The sequence below is a fragment of the Otolemur garnettii genome, unplaced genomic scaffold (genome assembly GCF_000181295.1).
Source record: "Otolemur garnettii isolate 467f Iridium unplaced genomic scaffold, OtoGar3 scaffold00065, whole genome shotgun sequence".
NCBI lineage: Eukaryota > Metazoa > Chordata > Mammalia > Primates > Galagidae > Otolemur > Otolemur garnettii.
Window position 1 is genome coordinate 8949700 of NW_003852460.1, and position 19810 is coordinate 8969509.

The 19810-nt window shown below is 39.2% G+C and overlaps 1 protein-coding gene across 2 annotated transcripts in view; it reads left to right on the forward strand.

Moving 5' to 3' along the window:
- Nucleotides 1-18393, forward strand: part of MSL3 (MSL complex subunit 3) — a 19225-nt gene extending 832 nt beyond the window's left edge. For both annotated transcript variants that reach the window (XM_003793050.3, XM_012807171.2), the window contains exons 2-13: nt 794-876; nt 1262-1357; nt 1673-1773; nt 2862-2944; nt 3506-3628; nt 4162-4322; nt 4773-4931; nt 6641-6903; nt 12004-12116; nt 15118-15217; nt 15596-15680; nt 17594-18393. In XM_003793050.3, the coding sequence (XP_003793098.1) occupies nt 794-876; nt 1262-1357; nt 1673-1773; nt 2862-2944; nt 3506-3628; nt 4162-4322; nt 4773-4931; nt 6641-6903; nt 12004-12116; nt 15118-15217; nt 15596-15680; nt 17594-17693 (1467 nt within the window). In that variant the 3' untranslated portion in view covers nt 17694-18393. The remainder of the gene's footprint in view (nt 1-793; nt 877-1261; nt 1358-1672; nt 1774-2861; nt 2945-3505; nt 3629-4161; nt 4323-4772; nt 4932-6640; nt 6904-12003; nt 12117-15117; nt 15218-15595; nt 15681-17593) is intronic.
- The last annotated feature ends 1417 nt before the right edge of the window (nt 18394-19810 follow it).

A 19810-nucleotide genomic window follows, 5' to 3' on the forward strand; every position in this document is an offset into this window, starting at 1 on the left:
GGCCTGTCCACCTAAGTCTCAGGGGCACTGAGCCGCATCTCGCAGCTCCTTAGGTCTGGCTGGTGGGCAGGAGTGAGTACCGAAGTCCTGGAACCCCAGGGAGAACGCATTTTAGCGACCTGGGTTCCTGGGACTACGGGCAAAACATTTGGCAGTAGAGACGGGGCGGCTCCAGGTGTGTCTTTGGCGATGCCTGGACGGTTGACATTTTAGGGATGCCCCCAGGTCTCTCGGGCTGAGTGTATTGTACCCTTGGTACCCTTCCCTGCAACCCTGGTCTGTTTTCTAACCCTCTCTGAAGTCTCTCCTCTCACCTGGGTCTCCTTTGAGTTTCCCCAGGGGGTCAGGTGGGAGGAGGACACTCTCCTTCGTTAGCGTGGGATGTTCCCTCCGGGGACGCAGCTCGGAGGGATTCCAGAGTCTTCCAGACATCCTGGCTCTGAACGCGGGGGAACCCGGGAGACTACAACTCCCATAGGTCTCATGGCTTGCAGCTCTCTTCTTCCCTGGACTCTTGTAGTTAGTGACAAATTGGCTGGCCAATGGCTTCTAAAGCTTCAGCCTGACTCATTATGAGAGACCAATCAAGGAGTAGTTGGACGGATGTTTCCTATTTTGAAGGTGTCCGCTCAGAGGTAAAAATGGTATTGAAAGGAAAAATGTTTCAACCCCGCTCTCGGTCTAAGAGAGGAGAGAACGCTTTCTTTTCTTTTAAAAATGATCAGGTTTTCCTGATCTAACCTCTGATTTTCTGTTTGTTCTCTCATTTATGGGCAATATTTTCTGGTTTCAGATTGTCGATGTTATTGTTGGGAAAGACGAAAAAGGCAGAAAGATCCCAGAATATCTGATCCATTTTAATGGTTGGAACAGAAGGTGAGAGTGTACTTGTTAAATTGAACTGAAAACCGATCGACTTTGCAGTCTAGAATATAGCAGACTTTTAAAAAAGTTTTAGAAACACTTGTAGAAAAGTTTGTTTGATTTCCTAATTTTGCTTAGTTATCAAAGCTTGCTTGGTCTGAGGAGATTAAGATTTAAGTTGATTATATTTGGATTTTCTATACGAGACTCTGGAAACCCCAGTTGTTTCTGTGTCGGAATAAGTTACTTTTCCAGTTTTTTGCATTCTCTTGTGATTTTCAAATATTTAAATAGGTTTCTAAAATGAAATTCTGGGGTAGTTTGTTGCTATGAGGTACTTTTGGCATTTCTTTCATATTAAACTAAAATTCTGAATTTTCCTTTTTTGTTCAATTAGCTGGGATAGATGGGCAGCTGAAGATCATGTGCTTCGTGATACTGATGAAAATCGTAGATTACAGCGTAAATTGGCAAGAAAAGCTGTAGCTCGCCTGTAAGAATACAAAATCAATACTTAAATGTTATAAAATGTGTTTTCTCTTAATGTTTTGGATTTATTAAGTAGTTTTACATATTTAAAGTGTGTAAGAGAAGAATATTTTTATGGTTATTCTAAGTAATTGCTTTGTTTTCCAAGTGGTCATTCCATAATTCTCTGAAATGGAGATCATTGTTTATTTTCTAAGGTTTAATTATTTTTCAAGTATTTAAGAATCATTGTTTATTATATCTTGTTTTGATCTCAAGATCCATATCAGTTCAGTGTCAGAATGTCAGAATTTATTTCTGTTACATTCATCTTTTTCAGGAGAGGCACAGGAAGAAAGAAAAAGCGCTGTAGGTTGCCTGGTGTAGACTCTGTCTTAAAAAGCCTCCCTGTTGAAGAAAAAGATAAAAATGATAAAAACTGTGAGTGACTTGACTTCATTTTCTTTGGCAAAAAGAACTTTCACCTAGTCTTTGTGTACTGGTGGACTGAGGCGAGGATTCATTGAAATTATAGACAGGGAAACTTTTTTTTTTTTTTTTATGACAGAGCCTCAAGCTGTCCCCCTGGGTAGAGTGCTGTGGCATCATAGCTCACAGCAATCTCCAACTCCTGGGCTCAAGTGAGTCTCCTGCCTCAGCCTCCCAAGTAGCTGGGACCACAGGCACCCGCCACAACGCCCGGCTATTTTTTGGTTGCAGCCTTCATTGTTGTTTGGCGGGCCCGGGCTGGATTCAAACCCGCTTTTTAGGTGTATGTGGCTGGCGCCTTAACCACTTGAACCACAGGCGCCGAGCCGACAGGGAAACATTTTAAGCTTGTATAATATGTATATTTGCCCCTTTTGTTTTTGACAATTAAAGTAGCAGTCAATATGATAAGTCCCTGAGTCAATAATGGGACCTTATCAGAGTCATGCTCATGACTGCTGTCTTCTTGGCCAATGTCTTTGCATGAATGCCCTCTCTACTCTGTTCTCACAGTCTCCACTCTTCTTGGCACCTCCCAGGCCTTGGTCTCACTTATGAATGTAACAGGGAACTGTAGGATCCTAGCTGATGAAACACTTTCAGATCATTAGCTATTATGATTGTCACATCCACTGAAATTATTGTCAACAACAATAACAAAAAACCCCATACATTTCTGTTAGAAAAGATGTAGTATTTATGTTCAGCATTTAAAACATATATAGGACTTTCCAGGTATAGTGTTATACCAGCATTTTGGGAGGCCGAGATGGGAGGATTACATGAGGCCAGGAGTTCAAGACAAGCCTGTGCAACATAGTGAGACCCTGTATCCATAAAAAAATAAAAAAACAATCAGGCAGGTGTAGTGGCATGCAACTGTAGTCTCAGCTACATGGCAGGGGCCTTGCTGCTGAAAAAAATATTCAGGGCTGCAGTTTATTATTCCCAGTAGAATGCATGCTGTGCCTGAAGGTTTGTAAATAGAAAGTTGGCAAAGTATATAATATGGGTTTGTCTGATATTTTTGTTTTATCTAGCAATAAGCAGTTCCTCTGATAGTAGTGAAGAAAAGGATGAAGAAATAAGTGAAGAAAGTGATATTGAAGAAAAGGCTGAAGTGGTATAAAGTTTTTATTGTAAAAATCCTTTGTGTTGTATATTTTAATGGTAAAATTTTCTAGTTGTGACTTATTTTCTAAAGATACATTTTTTAAACCAATAATATAATTTTTTCCTTGTTGTTTAAAGAAAAGCAACCCTTACTTATAGTCAGTGTATAAGTCTCTCAATGGCTATTTATGTCCATAAAGTGTTTCCACAAATTACAGTTATCTTTCTTTCCAAATAGTAAACTTTATTTTATAATGATAGTTTTTTTTAGGGGAGCATAACAGTTTGGCTTCTTCTGCCTGCCCCCAAAGTTAATGTAAATCCCATTGTGAACTTAAACGGGTGGGGGGGGAGGTGGGGGGGGTTACATAATATGCATTTCTGATGTGGTTAGTGCCCTAAATCAAGTTAATTTTTGTCTTTTAGTACATTTTCAGTTAGAACCCATGGCATAATGTGAATCTTGACCTTCAGCAGGATTTGTTTCACAGTTGCCTCTCATGTATTAGTTCTTTGGATATATTATCTCGTACTGTTTTAAATGGATACAAATGGAATCGTATCATTGCAGAAAGAAGAACCGGAGCTGCAAACAAAAAAGGAAATGGAAGAAAGAACAATAACTATAGAAATCCCTGAGGTTCTGAAGAAGCAGCTTGAAGATGATTGTTACTATATTAACAGGAGGAAACGGGTATGATGAGAGAACATATAAGACATGGATTTGTTGTTGTGCTTTGATTTGGCCATATTTTGCAATCACAATTAAGAAATGTGGTGGGATGAATTTTATATTTTTAGTTTTGTAATGAGTCATGTTTTAAAGTTATCTGATTAAATTAAAACTTATGTAGCCCTGGCTGCCTATTGGAATCCTCTAGGGAGCTTTCCAGAATCCTGATACTTGGGCTTTAATCAAAAGGCTAAGAGTTATTCATCTATGGGGGGCCCAATTGTGGGTATAATTGTAGGGGTGCTCTTGTTCCCACAGATCACTAAGATTGAGCATTAGTGCTTATGTTTATTCAAAAATGTACCACAGTCAACATGGGGATATGATCAGTAGAGGGAAAAAAGATCAAAGAATGTCAGGAAGTTCTGCTTGAACAGAATTGGTTTTGCTTTATTTGGGGGTTAAAAAAGTGGTACAGACATGACCATTGTTTCTTGGAATATGTGGTTATTACAATGGGATGCATGCTTCAGATGTCTATAATTTGTTAACAGTTAGTGAAGCTTCCATGCCAGACCAACATCATAACGATTTTGGAATCCTATGTGAAGCATTTTGCTATCAATGCAGCCTTTTCAGCCAGTGAGAGGCCTCGTCACCACCATGTTATGCCACATGCCAACATGAATGTGCATTATATTCCAGCAGAAAAGAAGTGAGTACCAGTGTGTCTCATATCTCATGGTTCTCTTTGTGTATTAGAGAAGTGGCTGCCATTTAGAACAGGTGGCTTTTGTCTCCAGTTATTTTAAATATATTTAATAATTTATAATTAATTTACTCATCAATCTAAAGTCAAAATCCTGTCACTTGAGTAATTAGTGAAGATAACACAGATCTGGCTGGATGCATTGAGAGTGCACAGCTTCAGCCCCGAGTTCGGTTTTTATCAGTGACAGGTTAAGGGTGAGAATTCGTTCCTTGAGAAGCATCAGAATGGGCAGTGAGGATTTTCTTGAAGTTTGTTTACAAACAGGTCTTTATTCCAATCAGACTTTTATTTTAAAACTCTGCCCTATTAAAAATGTGCACATTCATTGTCAAACTTTGCCCATTACCTAACTATGACTTTACTGCATCTCTAATCTCTTTTCTTTAATTGTAGTGTTGACCTTTGTAAGGAGATGGTGGACGGACTAAGAATAACCTTTGATTACACTCTGCCGTTGGTTTTACTCTATCCATATGAACAAACTCAGTATAAAAAGGTGACTTCAGCTAAATTTTTTCTTCCAATTAAGGAAAGTGCCACAAACACTACTAGGTAAGTTCAGTGGCTTAAACTTTCATCCTCAGATGTCAGCAATGCAACATTCGATTTTTTTTTAATTTCCATTTTTTAAAATTATTATTATTATTATTATTATTGTGTGTGTGGTTTTTGGCCGGGGCTGGGTTTGAACCCACCACCTCCAGCATATGGGGCAGGCACCCTACTCCTTTGAGCCACAGGTGCCGCCCCTCGATTTTTTTTTTTTAATAGTTCAGTCTGATGCTGTGGGGCCAGCATGTTTGGAGGAGGGAAAAGATTGAAAACTGCCTTGGGGGTAGTTTTTTTTCCCCCTGGGTGAGTTGAGTTGTCATTGACTTTTACATGGCTCTCTCTGAAAGATTTTACCAGGTGAAGATCCCAGCATAGAGAACTCAGGTGGGATGGTGAGCAGCTTCCCCCATCTTTCAGAAGGCAGCAGGGGGTAGGGTGAAGAGAGCACAGGCCCAGAAGTGGGAGGAGGAGGTAGGCTTATGCTGACCTCTGTCATCTGCTGCTCGTATGACTTGGGGAGGTCCTTCTGGGCTCACTTTTGCATCTATATAATAGAGTAAATGTCTGCTTCCCTGGTAGTTAGTATTGAATGAGAATGTTCACAAAGGGCCAGCGACCTTTGTCCCTTTAGTAAAGGTTAGTTCCCTTCTTGCTCTGCTGAGTCACCACATTTCCTCCCTCAGTAACCAGGCATGCTCTAGTCTTTTCTTTGGGGGGTATGGGATTTCCCCCAACCTAGAGTCTTTCCCTTTATTAGCTACTACTCTGTCTCCCTCCTTGCTCTATTCCTTAGTGAGTAGTCTGTCTTATAATTTCCACTCTTACATCTCCTCTCTTAACCACTTACCAGCTGCCTTTGTGTACCACTGGCCTGTTACATATTCTTCCTCCAAGGGTGCTAGTAACGTCCCATCTGCCATGCACTATGCTTTGCCCTAGCCACCTTCGTCTGCTCTCCCCTTCTCCCTTTGCTTCATAGCTTCTGGCTGCCCTGGTTTTCTCTTCCTCACCAGTATCCCCTCAGCCTGCCTGCCTTTGAGGGCTTCTCTGTTTTACCCCAGTTGAGAAATTTGTGAGACTCACTGGGGGCCTGTGTCAAAGTCTCTGTGGCCAAACCTCAAGATTCCTGGTATCCAGGGTGGACTGTGTTTCCACAAAGCTTCTGATGCTTGTGGGCTTTTCTAGTTCTGCCAGTAGTTACATATTGATGAGATCATATGATATTCTTCTTCTCTGGACAAGGAATTCTCAGTCTTGGCCCTGCTGATGTTTAGAACTATATCATTTGTTGTGAGGCTGTCTTGTTGCATTGGAAGATGTTTAGCTATATCCCTGGCCCCTACTGACCACATGGCAGTGGCACACCTTCCTTCAGTTGCAACATCCAAAAATGTCTCCACATGCTGCCAGCTGTCCCATTAGGGCAGAACTGATTGCAGTTGAGAGCCATTGCTCTAAGACAAATGTAAGAGGGACACCATAATCTCTAATGCCACTGTGCCTTGCAGAGCTATGGAGAGGATTAGAATGACTTACTGTTTTGTGATTCTTTTTTACAAAGTATGTGTTTTGGCATACTTGGAGGGGCAGATTTCCAGCCCTCTTGAAGTAAAGAGTCTTTTCTGCATTCAAGAGGCCCTGTGAGCTGCTCTCAGGCTCTGCAGAGGCTCCTTGTGCTGGCTGTGTATAACGCTGTCCCTCTCATCTAGGAGCCAGGAGGAGCTCTCTCCTAGCCCACCTTTGTTGAATCCGTCCACGCCACAGTCCACAGAGAGTCAGCAGACCACGGGTGAGCCGGCCACCCCCAAAAGGCGCAAAGCTGAGCCGGAAGCATTGCAGTCTCTGAGGCGGTCCACACGACACACTGCCAACTGTGACAGGCTGTCTGAGAGCAGCGCCTCACCTCAGCCAAAGCGCCGGCAGCAGGACACATCCTCCAGTATGCCTAAGCTGTTCCTGCACCTGGAAAAGAGTAGGTTCATTCCTAGATGCCCCACGATGGGGAGAGCCAACATTTACTCTGCGCCAAGTGTGTGCCAGGCTTGGTGCTAAGTTTGCGTGTGTGTGCAATGTGTGGGATTTCTATAACATGTCCAAAATCTTGTTACACCACCCACTTTCACTTTCCAGAGCCACAGAAAGATGAAGCAGCTGACACAGATTGCACAGTGAGGCCTGGTGGGGGCAGGACTGAGTTGTCTACTCAGACTTCCTTTCTCACCATCACTCTCTACCCCTTCCTGTGAGCAAATGGAATTATTAGAATTCTGTGTTTTATACAAATAGTCCTAAGGAATCATTCAAAATGAAAAACTCAAATGGGTTGTTTTGGATTTTTTTTTCTTTGTACTCTGTCTCAGTAGTCTATCTATTCAAAAGTTTAATTTCAAAGCTCTATTCTGAAACTTCAAAGTGAAAATGCCCGGATTGCCATCATCTCTCTGACCTCATCTCAGTCCCAACCCAAACTCTATCACATCTGCTCACCTCAATTTTCAGCTACAGTGTGTGAAGGGCAAGATAAATTATGGAGGACTTTACATTTTTTTAAAAAATGCACATTTATTCACTGTAGTGTGAAACTTAAAGAAAGCCACTGCTAATGACTCTTAAACTTTAAAGTATTGCCAAAACAATTGCCATTAATTATATACAAATACTTAAGAAGAGGGAGGGGGAAACTTTTCATATTGGAATGCTGCATTAATTTAGCTATGATCACATAAGGCTGCAGTCAAGAAACTCCAGTTATATCTTAAAAATGGCCATTATTTTGAAAAATCTAACTACTATTACTTAATTTCAAAACTGAAAACTATTTGTTAATTTTAAAGTCAACCTTTTAATGTCTGCTTTGTGTTGGAAAGCATTTGAATATTTGGTTGCAGCTTGGAGGTCCGCAGTTTCAGTTGATCCTCTAGATAGGTGTCAGTCATTAGTGAACTTAAGGGCGTCTTGATGTGGGTTAGGTAGGGGAATGTAGAGCATGGCAATAAGTGGTTGAAGAGCAAGAAAGCATTTTTGGCGACATGTTACCAAAGATGTGAGTATTTTACTCCATTTTTTCATACTTCAATGGGATCTTTCTTAGCATCAAACAATGTCTTTAAAATGTCATCTACTGAGAGCTTAATTGCATTGTAGTTCTTTAGATGCCTTGGTGATATCAACCAGGTGAAGCTGAAATGCTAATCTGAGCGTGAAGTCATGATTCTCAAACTCAGTAAACCATTCATTGTATTCTTCAATTAATAGCTCTGTAATAAGTGCATATGATTCAAATGATTCACATATATCATCCTCATCAATGATGTTTGCTAAGTGGGGAAAGTTCATCTGTCATTTCCTTTTGAAGAAGTGTTCTGAAAAAAGATAGCTTTTTTTGGAAGTGCTTGGATTTTTTGCCATATATCATGTGTAGACTTAGTTTTACTTGCAAAGAAATATTCAAATCATTTTGATCTGACATGATACCACATAGAAATGCTGCATTCAGTAGTTAACTATCTGTTCTTGCAGAAATAAAATTTTGGATAATACCTGTCTTTGCAATAGCCAATGTACTTTAGCAGAATTATAAATCAAATCACCCTGAATACCTTGTTATTCAACTTTAGCATGTTACAAAACTGAGGATGCCATGTGTTTTGTATTTGCACAAATACAGTTTACAATACTCACAACTTGTTAAAATAGTAGCTATTTTATTGCTACAGCACAGAGGTTTTGCTTAGGTAAGATATAATATAAAGAAATAGGAGCATCTGGATCTCTGAATACTTTTTCACCTGTGCAATAAACCCCTCATGTTTTCTTGTCATAGAAGGTACATCATCTGTACATACAGTCATTAAATTTACCAAATTCAGTCCAACTTCACTGCATTTATCTTGAAAGTTATTCAATATGTCTATTCCCTGTGCTCTGTTTGCAAGAGTGCCCAAGGCAAGTAACTCTTCATAGCACAGAAGATCTGTTATCTCCTGGATGAAGTCTAAAGCCTATGCCAAGTCACTAGCATTAGTGGATTCATCCAAAGCAATTGAGTAATACATATTTTCTTTTTGAAGCACTGCATGAAGTTGTTCTGTTAAGTTGAAGGCTAATTCATGCTGCGTATCAGTTCTATTTCTCTTTGAAAGTGGCAGTTGTTTAAACTTTGAAACATTATCAGTGTTCAGGAGTGTCTAACTTGCAGCCTACAGGCCACATGTGGATGACATGAGGACTTTTCTGCTTACTTGTGGTGGTGGATATCACAAAAATATTGCATGGAATTTTTTTTTCTGCTCATCAGCTTTCATTAGTGTTTATGTATTTAATGTGTGGCCTAAGACAGTTCTTCCAGTGTGGCACAGAGTAGCCAAAAGGACACCCTTGGATCCTACAACTTTGATAATGCATTCTTTCAAAATTTCTGCATCACTTGAGTGCTTTACCTTTTTCCCCTGAGGATATAGGCTACTTTATATGTTACTTCAGTGACATTATTTCCAGATCTTATTCCTACTTGAAAGATTGTCTTTGCTTTTCATCTTTGTTTCTTTAATACAACCTTTCGTGCATCTCTCTATAATTTAAAATATTTGTGGTCTCTGTGAGTGTTACAATGCTGATGAGCATTGAATTTCCTTAATGTTGATATTGCAGTATCACAAAGCAAGCAAATCATTTTATTTTTTGCAGAAACAATATTGCAATTCCTAATCTTCATTAAAATCTTCCTTCTTTCTTTAGCATTCTCTTGGTTTTCTTTGACACGATGGGCTGTTAAGCAGATAGAATTAAAAAATATTGTCAAGCTGCACAAGTATTCACAAATGCCACTTCCAACAGAAATACAGTGCACCACTGTCAAAAGCTGACAATAGTTTGGACTACTTGACACCTGTAAACTCTGACTAGCCAGCCTTGTGTACTAGTGGGGCCTGTCAGATAGGAGAAGTTAGAACTAAATCATAAGCTTGGCACCCCTCAGTTTAGCCCTTATGGCTAACTAATATTCTAATTGTTCCAGTCAGTTTGGGAGGATTGTTTCTTTGAAACTTATTTTCTTCTTTGATATTAAATATGTTCATTTAAAAAAATAAAAATATAAAAGATGAAAACAGGTATTAATGAAAGTAAGAGGATTTTTTTTCTGTGAAATTCAATCAAAAGGCTGTATGTAAGGACCTAGAAGGCCACATGTGGCCTTAAGCTTGCAAGTTCCCTACCCATGCTGCAGAATCTAACATTAGCTATCATAACATACATTAATGGGGTATTTTCCCAAATTAATGAAAATGTGGCTGTTTAACCTTTGTTAGTGAATCCCTGTCACTAGTATTATTCACTTTACGTTTAAGACCACATTTCCTAATAAAATATGTGGTGCTCAGTGTTTACATAATTTTACCCTTTACTTAGAAAATGGGTAGGTAAAACGAAAGGTGGATGCCAGCAGATGTCCGGCTCAGTGAGGAAGTTGGCAGTAGAGGTGGATTGCCGGCTTGTCAGATTTCCTGGAGGCACAGACCTCCTAAGCTAGGGTCAGCACAAAACTTGTAGCCCAAACCTTAGGCCCCCATAGGTGTATTTCATGTGTACCCTTCTGCTCACCCCTCTTCTCCCAGCTTCTCCTGCTGAGATGACTCCTTCAGGGCTTGCCCACAGCATTACCCTATTCGAATCCCAAAGCTGTCATCATAGGGCCGCTCAGTGTTCAGGTGCCCGATTCGTTGTATTCCCCAACCCTGCCATTCCCGCCACATTACAAGCTCCTGAGAGAAAGGGCTGACTTGTTGCTTGTATCTGCTCCTTCACAGCTCAGAGTTGGGGGCATAGTTCTAGGACATAGATGGCCAAGTGAAGCCCTTGCCTGAATCCAACTTCACAGAACAAATTCTTTATTAAAAAGGTTCTGTAAAATTTAGATTCAGTCAAAAGGCTACTCTCAAGAATCCAGAAGGCCACATGTGGCCCCAGGCTTCAGGTTTCCCACCCCTGTTCTAGGTGACTAAGTACTTGATGACTGAGTGTACATTGGGAGAAGTTCAGAAAGCAGAGTAAAAGAAGACATACCCTTAAAAAATCCTTTTGGATAATCGAGTGCTAAAACAAAAGATTTTTTAACAGCTTTATGGAGATATAATCCATGTACTTTATATTATATTTCACCCATTTAAAGCAGTTTTTACTCACAGAGTTGGACAGCCATCACCAAAACCAGTTCCAGACATTTTCACCCATCTCCCAAATCCCTGTATCCATTAGTAGTCACTCATTCACCCCTGCCTGCATCCACTGACAACCACCAATCTATTTGTCTGTATAGATTTGCCTATTTGGAAAACTTCATATAAGTGGGATCACATAATATATATATAGGCGGTTAATAGGGATGGAATGAACATTGGGAAGGTTCAGCTGGGAAGAGTAAAGAGACAGTGTTTTTGTTCAAGATGCTAAAATGTGATTTTCCCTTTTTGCGTTTTACTAAGGTGATAGTGACATTTAAAGTTAATCATTTTAAGTGAATAATTCAGTAGCACTATCTTTTTTCACCAGCTTTATTTAATATAATCTCCTTACCATAAAATTTACCCATTTAAAGTATACAAATTCAGTGGGTTTTAGTATAGTCACAGAATTGTACAACCATCTCCACAAGCAATTCTAGAACATTTTCAACATCCTCCCAAAACATACCCATTTCAATCACTCCCTATTTCCCCCTTCTGTAAGTTCTGGGTGACCACTAAACTATTTTCTGTCTCTATGGGTTTGCCTACTACCCTGGACATTTCTTATTAATGGAATCATACCTATGTGGGGCCCTTTTTGATTGGCTCCTTTTAGTATAATGTTTTCAGGGTCCATCTACATTATATTAGTACTTTATTGCCTTTTTTAACCAAATAATATTTCAGTGCTATCTTTCACAAAAGGAAAGTTTTATTGGCAACGATTAATAGTTTCTGAGAGCCAATTTTAAATTTATGTTCTTTTTTAACAGTCTTGATGACAGTCTTTATTCACTGTGTAACTAATAGGGTAATAATTCCATCTCTCTTTTTTTTTTTTTTTTAAGAGACACCAGTGCATAGCAGATCATCTTCACCTATTCCTCCTCTGACTCCCAGTAAGGAAGGGAGTACTGTGTTCACTGGCATTGAAGGGAGAAGAACTAATGAAATAAACGAGGTAAAGAGTGTTTGACGTTTGTCCCCAGCTATTCCCTCACCACTTATGGTTGCTTAAATCCTCTGGGAGCAGTCAAGTTTCTTGACGCATCATATTGCTGTTACTGGAAAAATTCACAAAATTTTACATAGGATTGTGCTTAACAGTATTTGGTTCCTAAAATGAGAAATTTCTGAAAATTTTATTTTTGTTAGGATTCCAACCCTATACTTATGATCATTTTTTATCTTAAATAAGTGTGATTGTTGAAATACCAGTATTTTCACTTTGTATAACAGGTGTCATCACACCTTCTGCAAAGGGCCAGATGGTAAATATTTTAGGCTTTCTGGGCCATATGGCATCTGTCAAGACTACTTAACTCCAAAAGTAGCCACAAACAATATGTAAATAAAATGAGTAAGTTGTGTTCCAATAAAATGTGATTTATGGGCATTGAAATTTGAAACACATTTAATTCTTATGTGCTGCAAAATATTTTGTTTTCTAATCATCTAAAAATATAAAATATATTAGTAGCTCATGAATCATATAGAAATAGTGGTTGGGCCAGATGTGACCAGTGGGCTGTTGTTTGCTGACCCCAACTTTTGATACCTGATTCTCCTCCATTATTAACAGTAATACTAATAGTTGTCCCTTCCAGGGTCTGCTGTAGGCCACGGTTGTGCCAGACACCTGAATCAAATTACCTTGACTTCTTGAGATCAGCCTTGCCCCCTGGTTTTCATTTGGTAAATGGAAATTACTTTAAGGCCTGGTAGGTGATGTACAGGCAGGGAACATTTCATGGGTTCAGAAGTCTCAGTCCATTGGCACATTTTGTGAATTCCCTCTAGATGGGTGGGAGTTGCACACAGGAAGATGGCTTTATGTTTGGGCTAAATGATTCTCTTGCCTCAGCCTGCCAAGTAGCTGCTAGGACTACAGGCGCCTGCCACAGTGCCCAGCTATTTTTTTTTGTTGTTGTAGTTGTCATTGTTGTTTAGTTGACCTGGGCCGGGTTTGAACCCACCAGCCTCGGTGCATGTGGCTGGCACTGTAACCACTGTGCTACAGGAGCCGAGCCAAGGCAAAGAATATTTGATATTGGAAAAGGGATTGGCAAAGCTTTTTTTTGTCATGTTATAAATATTTTCAGGGATCCATACCATATGGTCTCTCTTGATATTGTACCAGAGGGAAAGCAATATAGCCAGTCCATAAGCAAATTGGCTATGACTGTGTACCTGTGCCCCCCCAAATCATTCATGAACACTGAGAATTTAATTTTATATGACTTTCACATATCATGAAATATTTATATTGATTTATATTTATTTGATATTTTCCCCCATCCATTTTGAGCACATGAGCATTGGGCTTATTTTGGCCTGGAGGCTACAGTTGGCTGACCTTGACTTCAAGGGAAAAAACATAGAAAGCCTAATTTGTGCTATGAGGATCATCAAGGGTAGGTTAGGGTATTCCTAGTTCAAACACTCCCTAATACAGAGACTTTTCAGACAGGAAGGCACTGCAGGTTTTATTATTTAAGGGGAATCGTGTTTCTTTAAAAGGGGACCTCACTATTCAGGCAAGGAACATTCCCACTCTGGTCGGTGGAGTCTGACATCTAGTGGTTACAGGTATAGTCACAAGTCATAGTAAAAAAGTAGAAAAAGTATGCTTTCAGGTAAACGGTTGGAGTTCAGCAGGCTCTTAGAAGGACTCATGAGACCTTAGTGAATTCCCATCTCTCTACTTGCCTCTCTATCACATTATTGTTTAACCAATTGCAGCCCCACTGCATCAGGGGAAGGTCTGGCCTCACATATTGCTAGTAAAGATCCACAGATGGTTCCTGTGCATGCTACACTGAGAATCCATCCACCAGAAACCTACTGTTTTCACCCATAAAATGTATATTTGATAAGTAGAAGGTTATATACTAGAATTAAAGGCATACTTGAGTGAGTGAGATAGAGCCACTTGCTAACTTGCCAGATTTGTACTGTGGTTCATGCCTCTTCTGATTGCAAACTCCTATATGTTCCCTTTGACTGCCACTGTCAAAATGGTTCCCAAGCTTCAGCTGTGTGCATTGTGTAAAGATGCTGAAACAATCCCTGCCTTCAGTGCTCTATAGTGCAGAAGGGTGAGGGAGGGGTTGGGGGTCTATGGGAGAGTCTAGAACTGGCTAGGTTAGGGCTGAAGTAAAACAAGGGTCTTCATCCTAGAGTCCTATGGAGCCACCTTGGTGTCTGATAGCTTCTATAGTTTCAGTTTATCTAATTGACTCTGTCAGCATTTCTGGGTTTTGTGGGGGGTACCTTTCTTTGTCTCCTAAGGGATCTCCTTCAGCATATTTCAATATTAAATTTGGTGTCCCCAAAGGCAAAGTGGCAGTTCAGTTGAGAAGGTTGTGGGCCTATAATCTGCTGAAGTACTTCTACAGACACTCATTAGGGAATTTTGAAATACAGCCTTCCCTTTATCAAAAGCCCCAAGTCCACCCACAGTTCTGAAATTCAGAGTGAGGGCAGAGAAATCAGTTACCAAGTTTGAAGTTTCCTTTCAGTTGATTCATGGGTTAAAAGATTCAAATTAGCTTCCATAATGAATCTCCCATCAGGAAATCTGGGAATCTTATGAAAATGGTAATATTACTCAAAACATCTTTGAGTTACTTTTCAATGCTTCATTCTCACTAATGCATCAGGATTTTCAATAAAGGAAAAGGGGCTAAAAAACCAGAATAGTTACTGTTATTTATAGGGAATAGCTGTTGAGAATTAAGAAATTAAATATTTTTTTCCATCTAATTTCAGCCATTTTGTCTTTCATCTTTATTTTTATTAACTTGTGTTTATGTTGATATAGGTCAACATATTTATTTTTCCTCTACATACAATTATGATATTTATTTTTCCTCTACATACAATTTACTGTCAATATTTGTAAGTGATTGGAAGTGCCTCCATTAAGAGTAACAAAAGTGTTCAATTTGTGCTTTTGCCAGGTCCTCTCCTGGAAGCTTGTGCCAGACAATTACCCACCAGGTGACCAGCCGCCTCCGCCTTCTTATATTTATGGGGCACAGCACTTGCTGAGGTTGTTTGGTAAGGAGCCTGCTTCCTGCTTTCCTCTTTCCATTTTTCATTTTGCTTTGCTTTTAGAGCTCTTGTTAGCTTATGTACATTTTGTGAGTTGGGCCCTAAGCATCTAAACACAGAAATTTTGAGGTTTAAGAAAAATCATCCAGAAGTGACCTATTCAAAGAAAAGGGACTGAACAGATGTTAAATTTCATAAAACTTACTTTTATACTGCCACTCTTTCTTTGTTCCATTCAGTAGGAATTCTTGTTTTCATTCGATAACATTGATGTTAATTTCATTTCCAATAGGATGAGGAGAGAGCTAGATAATCCTTGAGTGCATCCTATGTGTTGTCAGAGTCTGCTAATTATAAATGGTTTTGCCTTTATTTTTAATGCAGTAAAACTTCCAGAAATCCTTGGAAAGATGTCCTTTTCCGAGAAGAATTTGAAAGCTTTGTTGAAGCACTTTGATCTCTTTCTGAGGTATTTTTATTGCTTTCTCAAAACTTACCTCTGTTGCTATTTATACACACACACACACACACACACACACACTCTCACACTTCTCTTTAGCATATGTACCGTCAGCTCTGTGGTATTTTGAATAATAGTAAATATTACCTAAGTGTGCTTGGGTTCTAACTATACTGGTAAAATAGGGTGAATTTTTTTTTTTTATATTTCTTTTCTCTATAATTTCTCTAGTTTCTGAGTCAGGGGAAATTCATTATACAGAGGTAATAATGTTTTTTGTGTCACTAGAAGAATCCAATTGAATAAGCTTATAAACAGGAAACAAATTTTCTAAAGTAGAAGTGATTGAGACTGATAACAATTTAGTTTTACATGTTTTATTCAGGAGTACCTCAACCGTTAGACTTTTCTTTTTGGTGTGTTCATTAACTTAAGTAAGAGCATTTACATGTTGGATTTTGGCATTTACTTTAGAGTTAAGAACTGACAAAGTCAGTCATTTTCCTATCAAATAGGGTCATTTGGCCCTAGAGTCTACTCTGCTCTCCCACCCAGATGGTGTCTGTTGACCTGTGCTCCCATGCTTCTCTTTGGCCTTCAAGACTGGTAGTTATCACCCTGCCTTGCCCAGCTTGTCCTACTACCTGACCTTGTTTCTTCCTTCTCTTTAAGGGTGACCTTTTCCTTATTGTCAGGCCCTACCCTGACTAATCACACCGTTCAGAGCACCCCAGCCAAATAAATGAGTCTTTTGGTTTTTTTAAACCAAACTCTAACTTTCATGAAAGTAGGCATTTTGCATAAATGTCCATGAGTGAAATTAGACATTTTATTGGAAACAAGTTTCAAAAATACCCTCTTCCCTCTCAGCCTGCTTCTTGAAGAAACCTACAACTCCTTGGATTTGTATAAAATTTTGTAAACTGAAATCAAATAGTGCCAAGAAAATATAAAGAGGTAACTGTGCAGCTTAGCCTAGGAAACTGGCTGATTTTGAACTATGCCTTATACAAAGTGTAAATTAGAGTTTTAAGAGGTGCTTAGAAGGATTTATAGATAAATATAGTAAGAGATTTAAAAAATATATCCAAAGACATCGCTAAGAACCAATGGACTCAATGACCAGAAAAAGATTATAATCACAGAAGGAAAAAAGTTAACTGTCCAGTGAATTTTGCCTCATTTTTACTAAAGAAGATATACATGTTTAGGAATTTGGACAGGTGGGAGGTAGCTGGGAAAACAAGTATGAAAGTAATTAGCTTATGGGTTAATACTGCACATTTGAGAATGTTTTAGTCCTCTACGGCAAAATCAGTTGAAGTTTGAATAAAGATATCATCTGCATGTTGCAGACTCTTGAATTCCTGGCCTCATTTTAACATCCATCTTCACATGTAAGTCTTTTTACATTTTGGTACAGTAAGCTAGAACTGTTATGTCTTTTGGCATGGCAAATTAAACATAAAATGCTATTATTGGTTATTCTGTTCAATTTTGGTATAACATTGCTCATATAAGCAACATAAATTTCTCATAACATTTATTGAATTTATAAATTTTTTTTATAGTTTGAACAACAGGAAAATGTGGAAATATTCAGAGGCTTCCCCCCCCCCAACTGAAGTGCTTATATAACCAGACTGCCACCTAGTGGAGTATAGCTCCTATTTCTTTTTGCATAACTTTTTTTTTCCCTATTTGATAGGAAAATGACTTCAGATAAATAGTAAATAATGTAGAAGCTGGATAAATGCAATGAATTTAATCAACATAGATAGAGAAATATTGATTACAGTCTTTTTTTTCTTCCTAATACCAAAAAAGAGTTGAAATGTTAGTAGGTTGAAAGATGATATTTTACTTAATGGTATTTAGCCCTTGGTATAATGCTTATCGGGGGCCTTTTTTTTTTTTTCCAGGTTTCTAGCAGAATACCATGATGACTTCTTCCCAGAGTCAGCTTATGTTGCTGCCTGTGAAGCACATTACAGCACCAAGAACCCTCGGGCAATTTATTAAAGTTGTGATTGTTCTGTAAGACCCGCTGCTTCATCTAATTTTGTGCTCCGGGTTATAGGTGAAGACTTTACACAATGGTGGATCTTCTTTGCAGAGAGTGCAAACATAACGCCTGTCCTGTGGGCTCTGGCATAGGTGGGCCCTGTTGTTTTAGTTGCCCACACACTGTAGTTATTTTGTTAATAATTACTTCCTAGGTGCCTAAAAGTGCTCTGACACACTTACTACTGCACAGGCCATCTGTGATGGCAGAAATAAAAGCAACTGTGTTCACAATGCAATGTTCCTAAATGTGACATAGGCTAGGCCGTTTTGGTAGATGTTTGAGTTAGTTAGCAAAAACTATATTGTTTTGTTATTTCTTAGCATTAAATAATTTTTTAAACAAACTTTCCATTCTTATGATGAGGCTAAGCAACTTGTACAATAAATTTTAGTTTGTACTTGGAAAATACAAAGTCTCAAAAGTATTTAGAGGGAATTGGTATTGATGGCAAGAGAAAATTTGCAGCTATACATTTGCTTGTAATGGTTCCCTCCCTGTGAAACATTATTTTTAGCCATCTAAATAAAGCATTGCCTCTCTTGTTTGAGATTTTATAGCTATACTTTGTTGTGTAATGTTATGTTATTGTTCCCTTTCTGTAAGATGTTATTTTGGGTGATCTAAATAAAGCATTGCCTGTCTTGTTTGAAAGAACCAGGAGAGAGTGTTTTCACTCTGGCCTTGTCCTTTTCTATTGCAAGATAACATTGGAGTAACCTTGACTCATAAGTTTTTGTTTTGTTTTGTTTTCCCTTTGTGTCTTTTCTGTTAAATTCCTCTTTTGTTTTGTCTCACTTGGTGGCCTGACTAGACAGTGGTTACTAGAAACTCCTGTGGTTCTATACTATCTTGTTGCTGTACCATGGGCTCATCTAGGGATGACCCCAATTTATCCTCCTTATTACCAAATGATGGTCTCTGCAGTCGCCCCCTAATCCTCATTTTAGTCTTGCATGCCTTAACCCACTCCCAGATGTTTTAAAAAGCTGTAAATTGATAGAAAGGATACGAGTACCATTCTAGCTGTCTGGGGGCCCAGATGACAGAGGAGAATTGAGCTTCACACTTCTGGCTCCTTGACATTTAAAGCTTGGGATGATGTGGCCCAAAGCTTGGGATGATGTGTCCCAAGGTCTGGTACTCTGACAACAGCCCCACCATCACTCTGAGGAAAGCAGGTCTCCTTCAATGAGCTTCCAAATCAGGCCTCCACTGTTTTCCTCCTTACTTCCTTTTTCTTCCTTCTCCTTTGCCTCCAAGTTCTTGAGGCAATTAACAGGGGAAGAACTTGGAGGACTGCATGGCTACTATGGCTAGCCAACTGGTTTGGGATGACTCATAGAATAAATCCAGGAAGACCTTTTGGAAGCGGTTTGGTTCCTGCTAGGGCGGGTGTGTAAGGGGATAAGCATATTTTCCACTTAGGCCTAAATTACAACACTTTCACATTTTGAGTCCATATTAATTTTCTACTGCTGTCATAACAGATTGCCACAAATTTAGTGACTTAAGACTATAATTTTATTAGTTTATAGATCTGAACATCGGTGAAGTCCAATGCAGGTATCTCTGGGCTAAGGTCAAGATCTCAGAGGGCTCCATTTTCTCTGGAGGCTCTAAGGGAGAATCTATTCCCTTCCTATTTCATGCTTCTAGAGGCATTCTGAATTCCTTGGTTAGTAGCCCCTTTCCCCATCTTCAAAAGTTTTGGGCCAAGTCTCATGCTGCTGTCTCTCCGGCTTTCTGACCACAGCCAGGAAAATGTCTTTGCTTATGAAGACTCATGTGATTACATCGGGCCTCCCCCTGCAGATAGCTTCCCCATCTCTAGGTCCTTAATCACATCTGCAAAGTTCTTTTTGCCACATGAGGTAACACATTCACAGGTCCTGGGATTAGGATGTGGACATCTTTGGTGGCCATTATTCTGCCTACCACAGAGCTATCCTGGTGAGGCCAGGAGACATTTGTATACTACCATGTTCCAATAATCAGTGGTGTTGACTTAAGAACAAGTAGAATTACCTTGGAGCTAGCAAGGATAGACTTTAGGGCTCCTTATTTGCTCAAG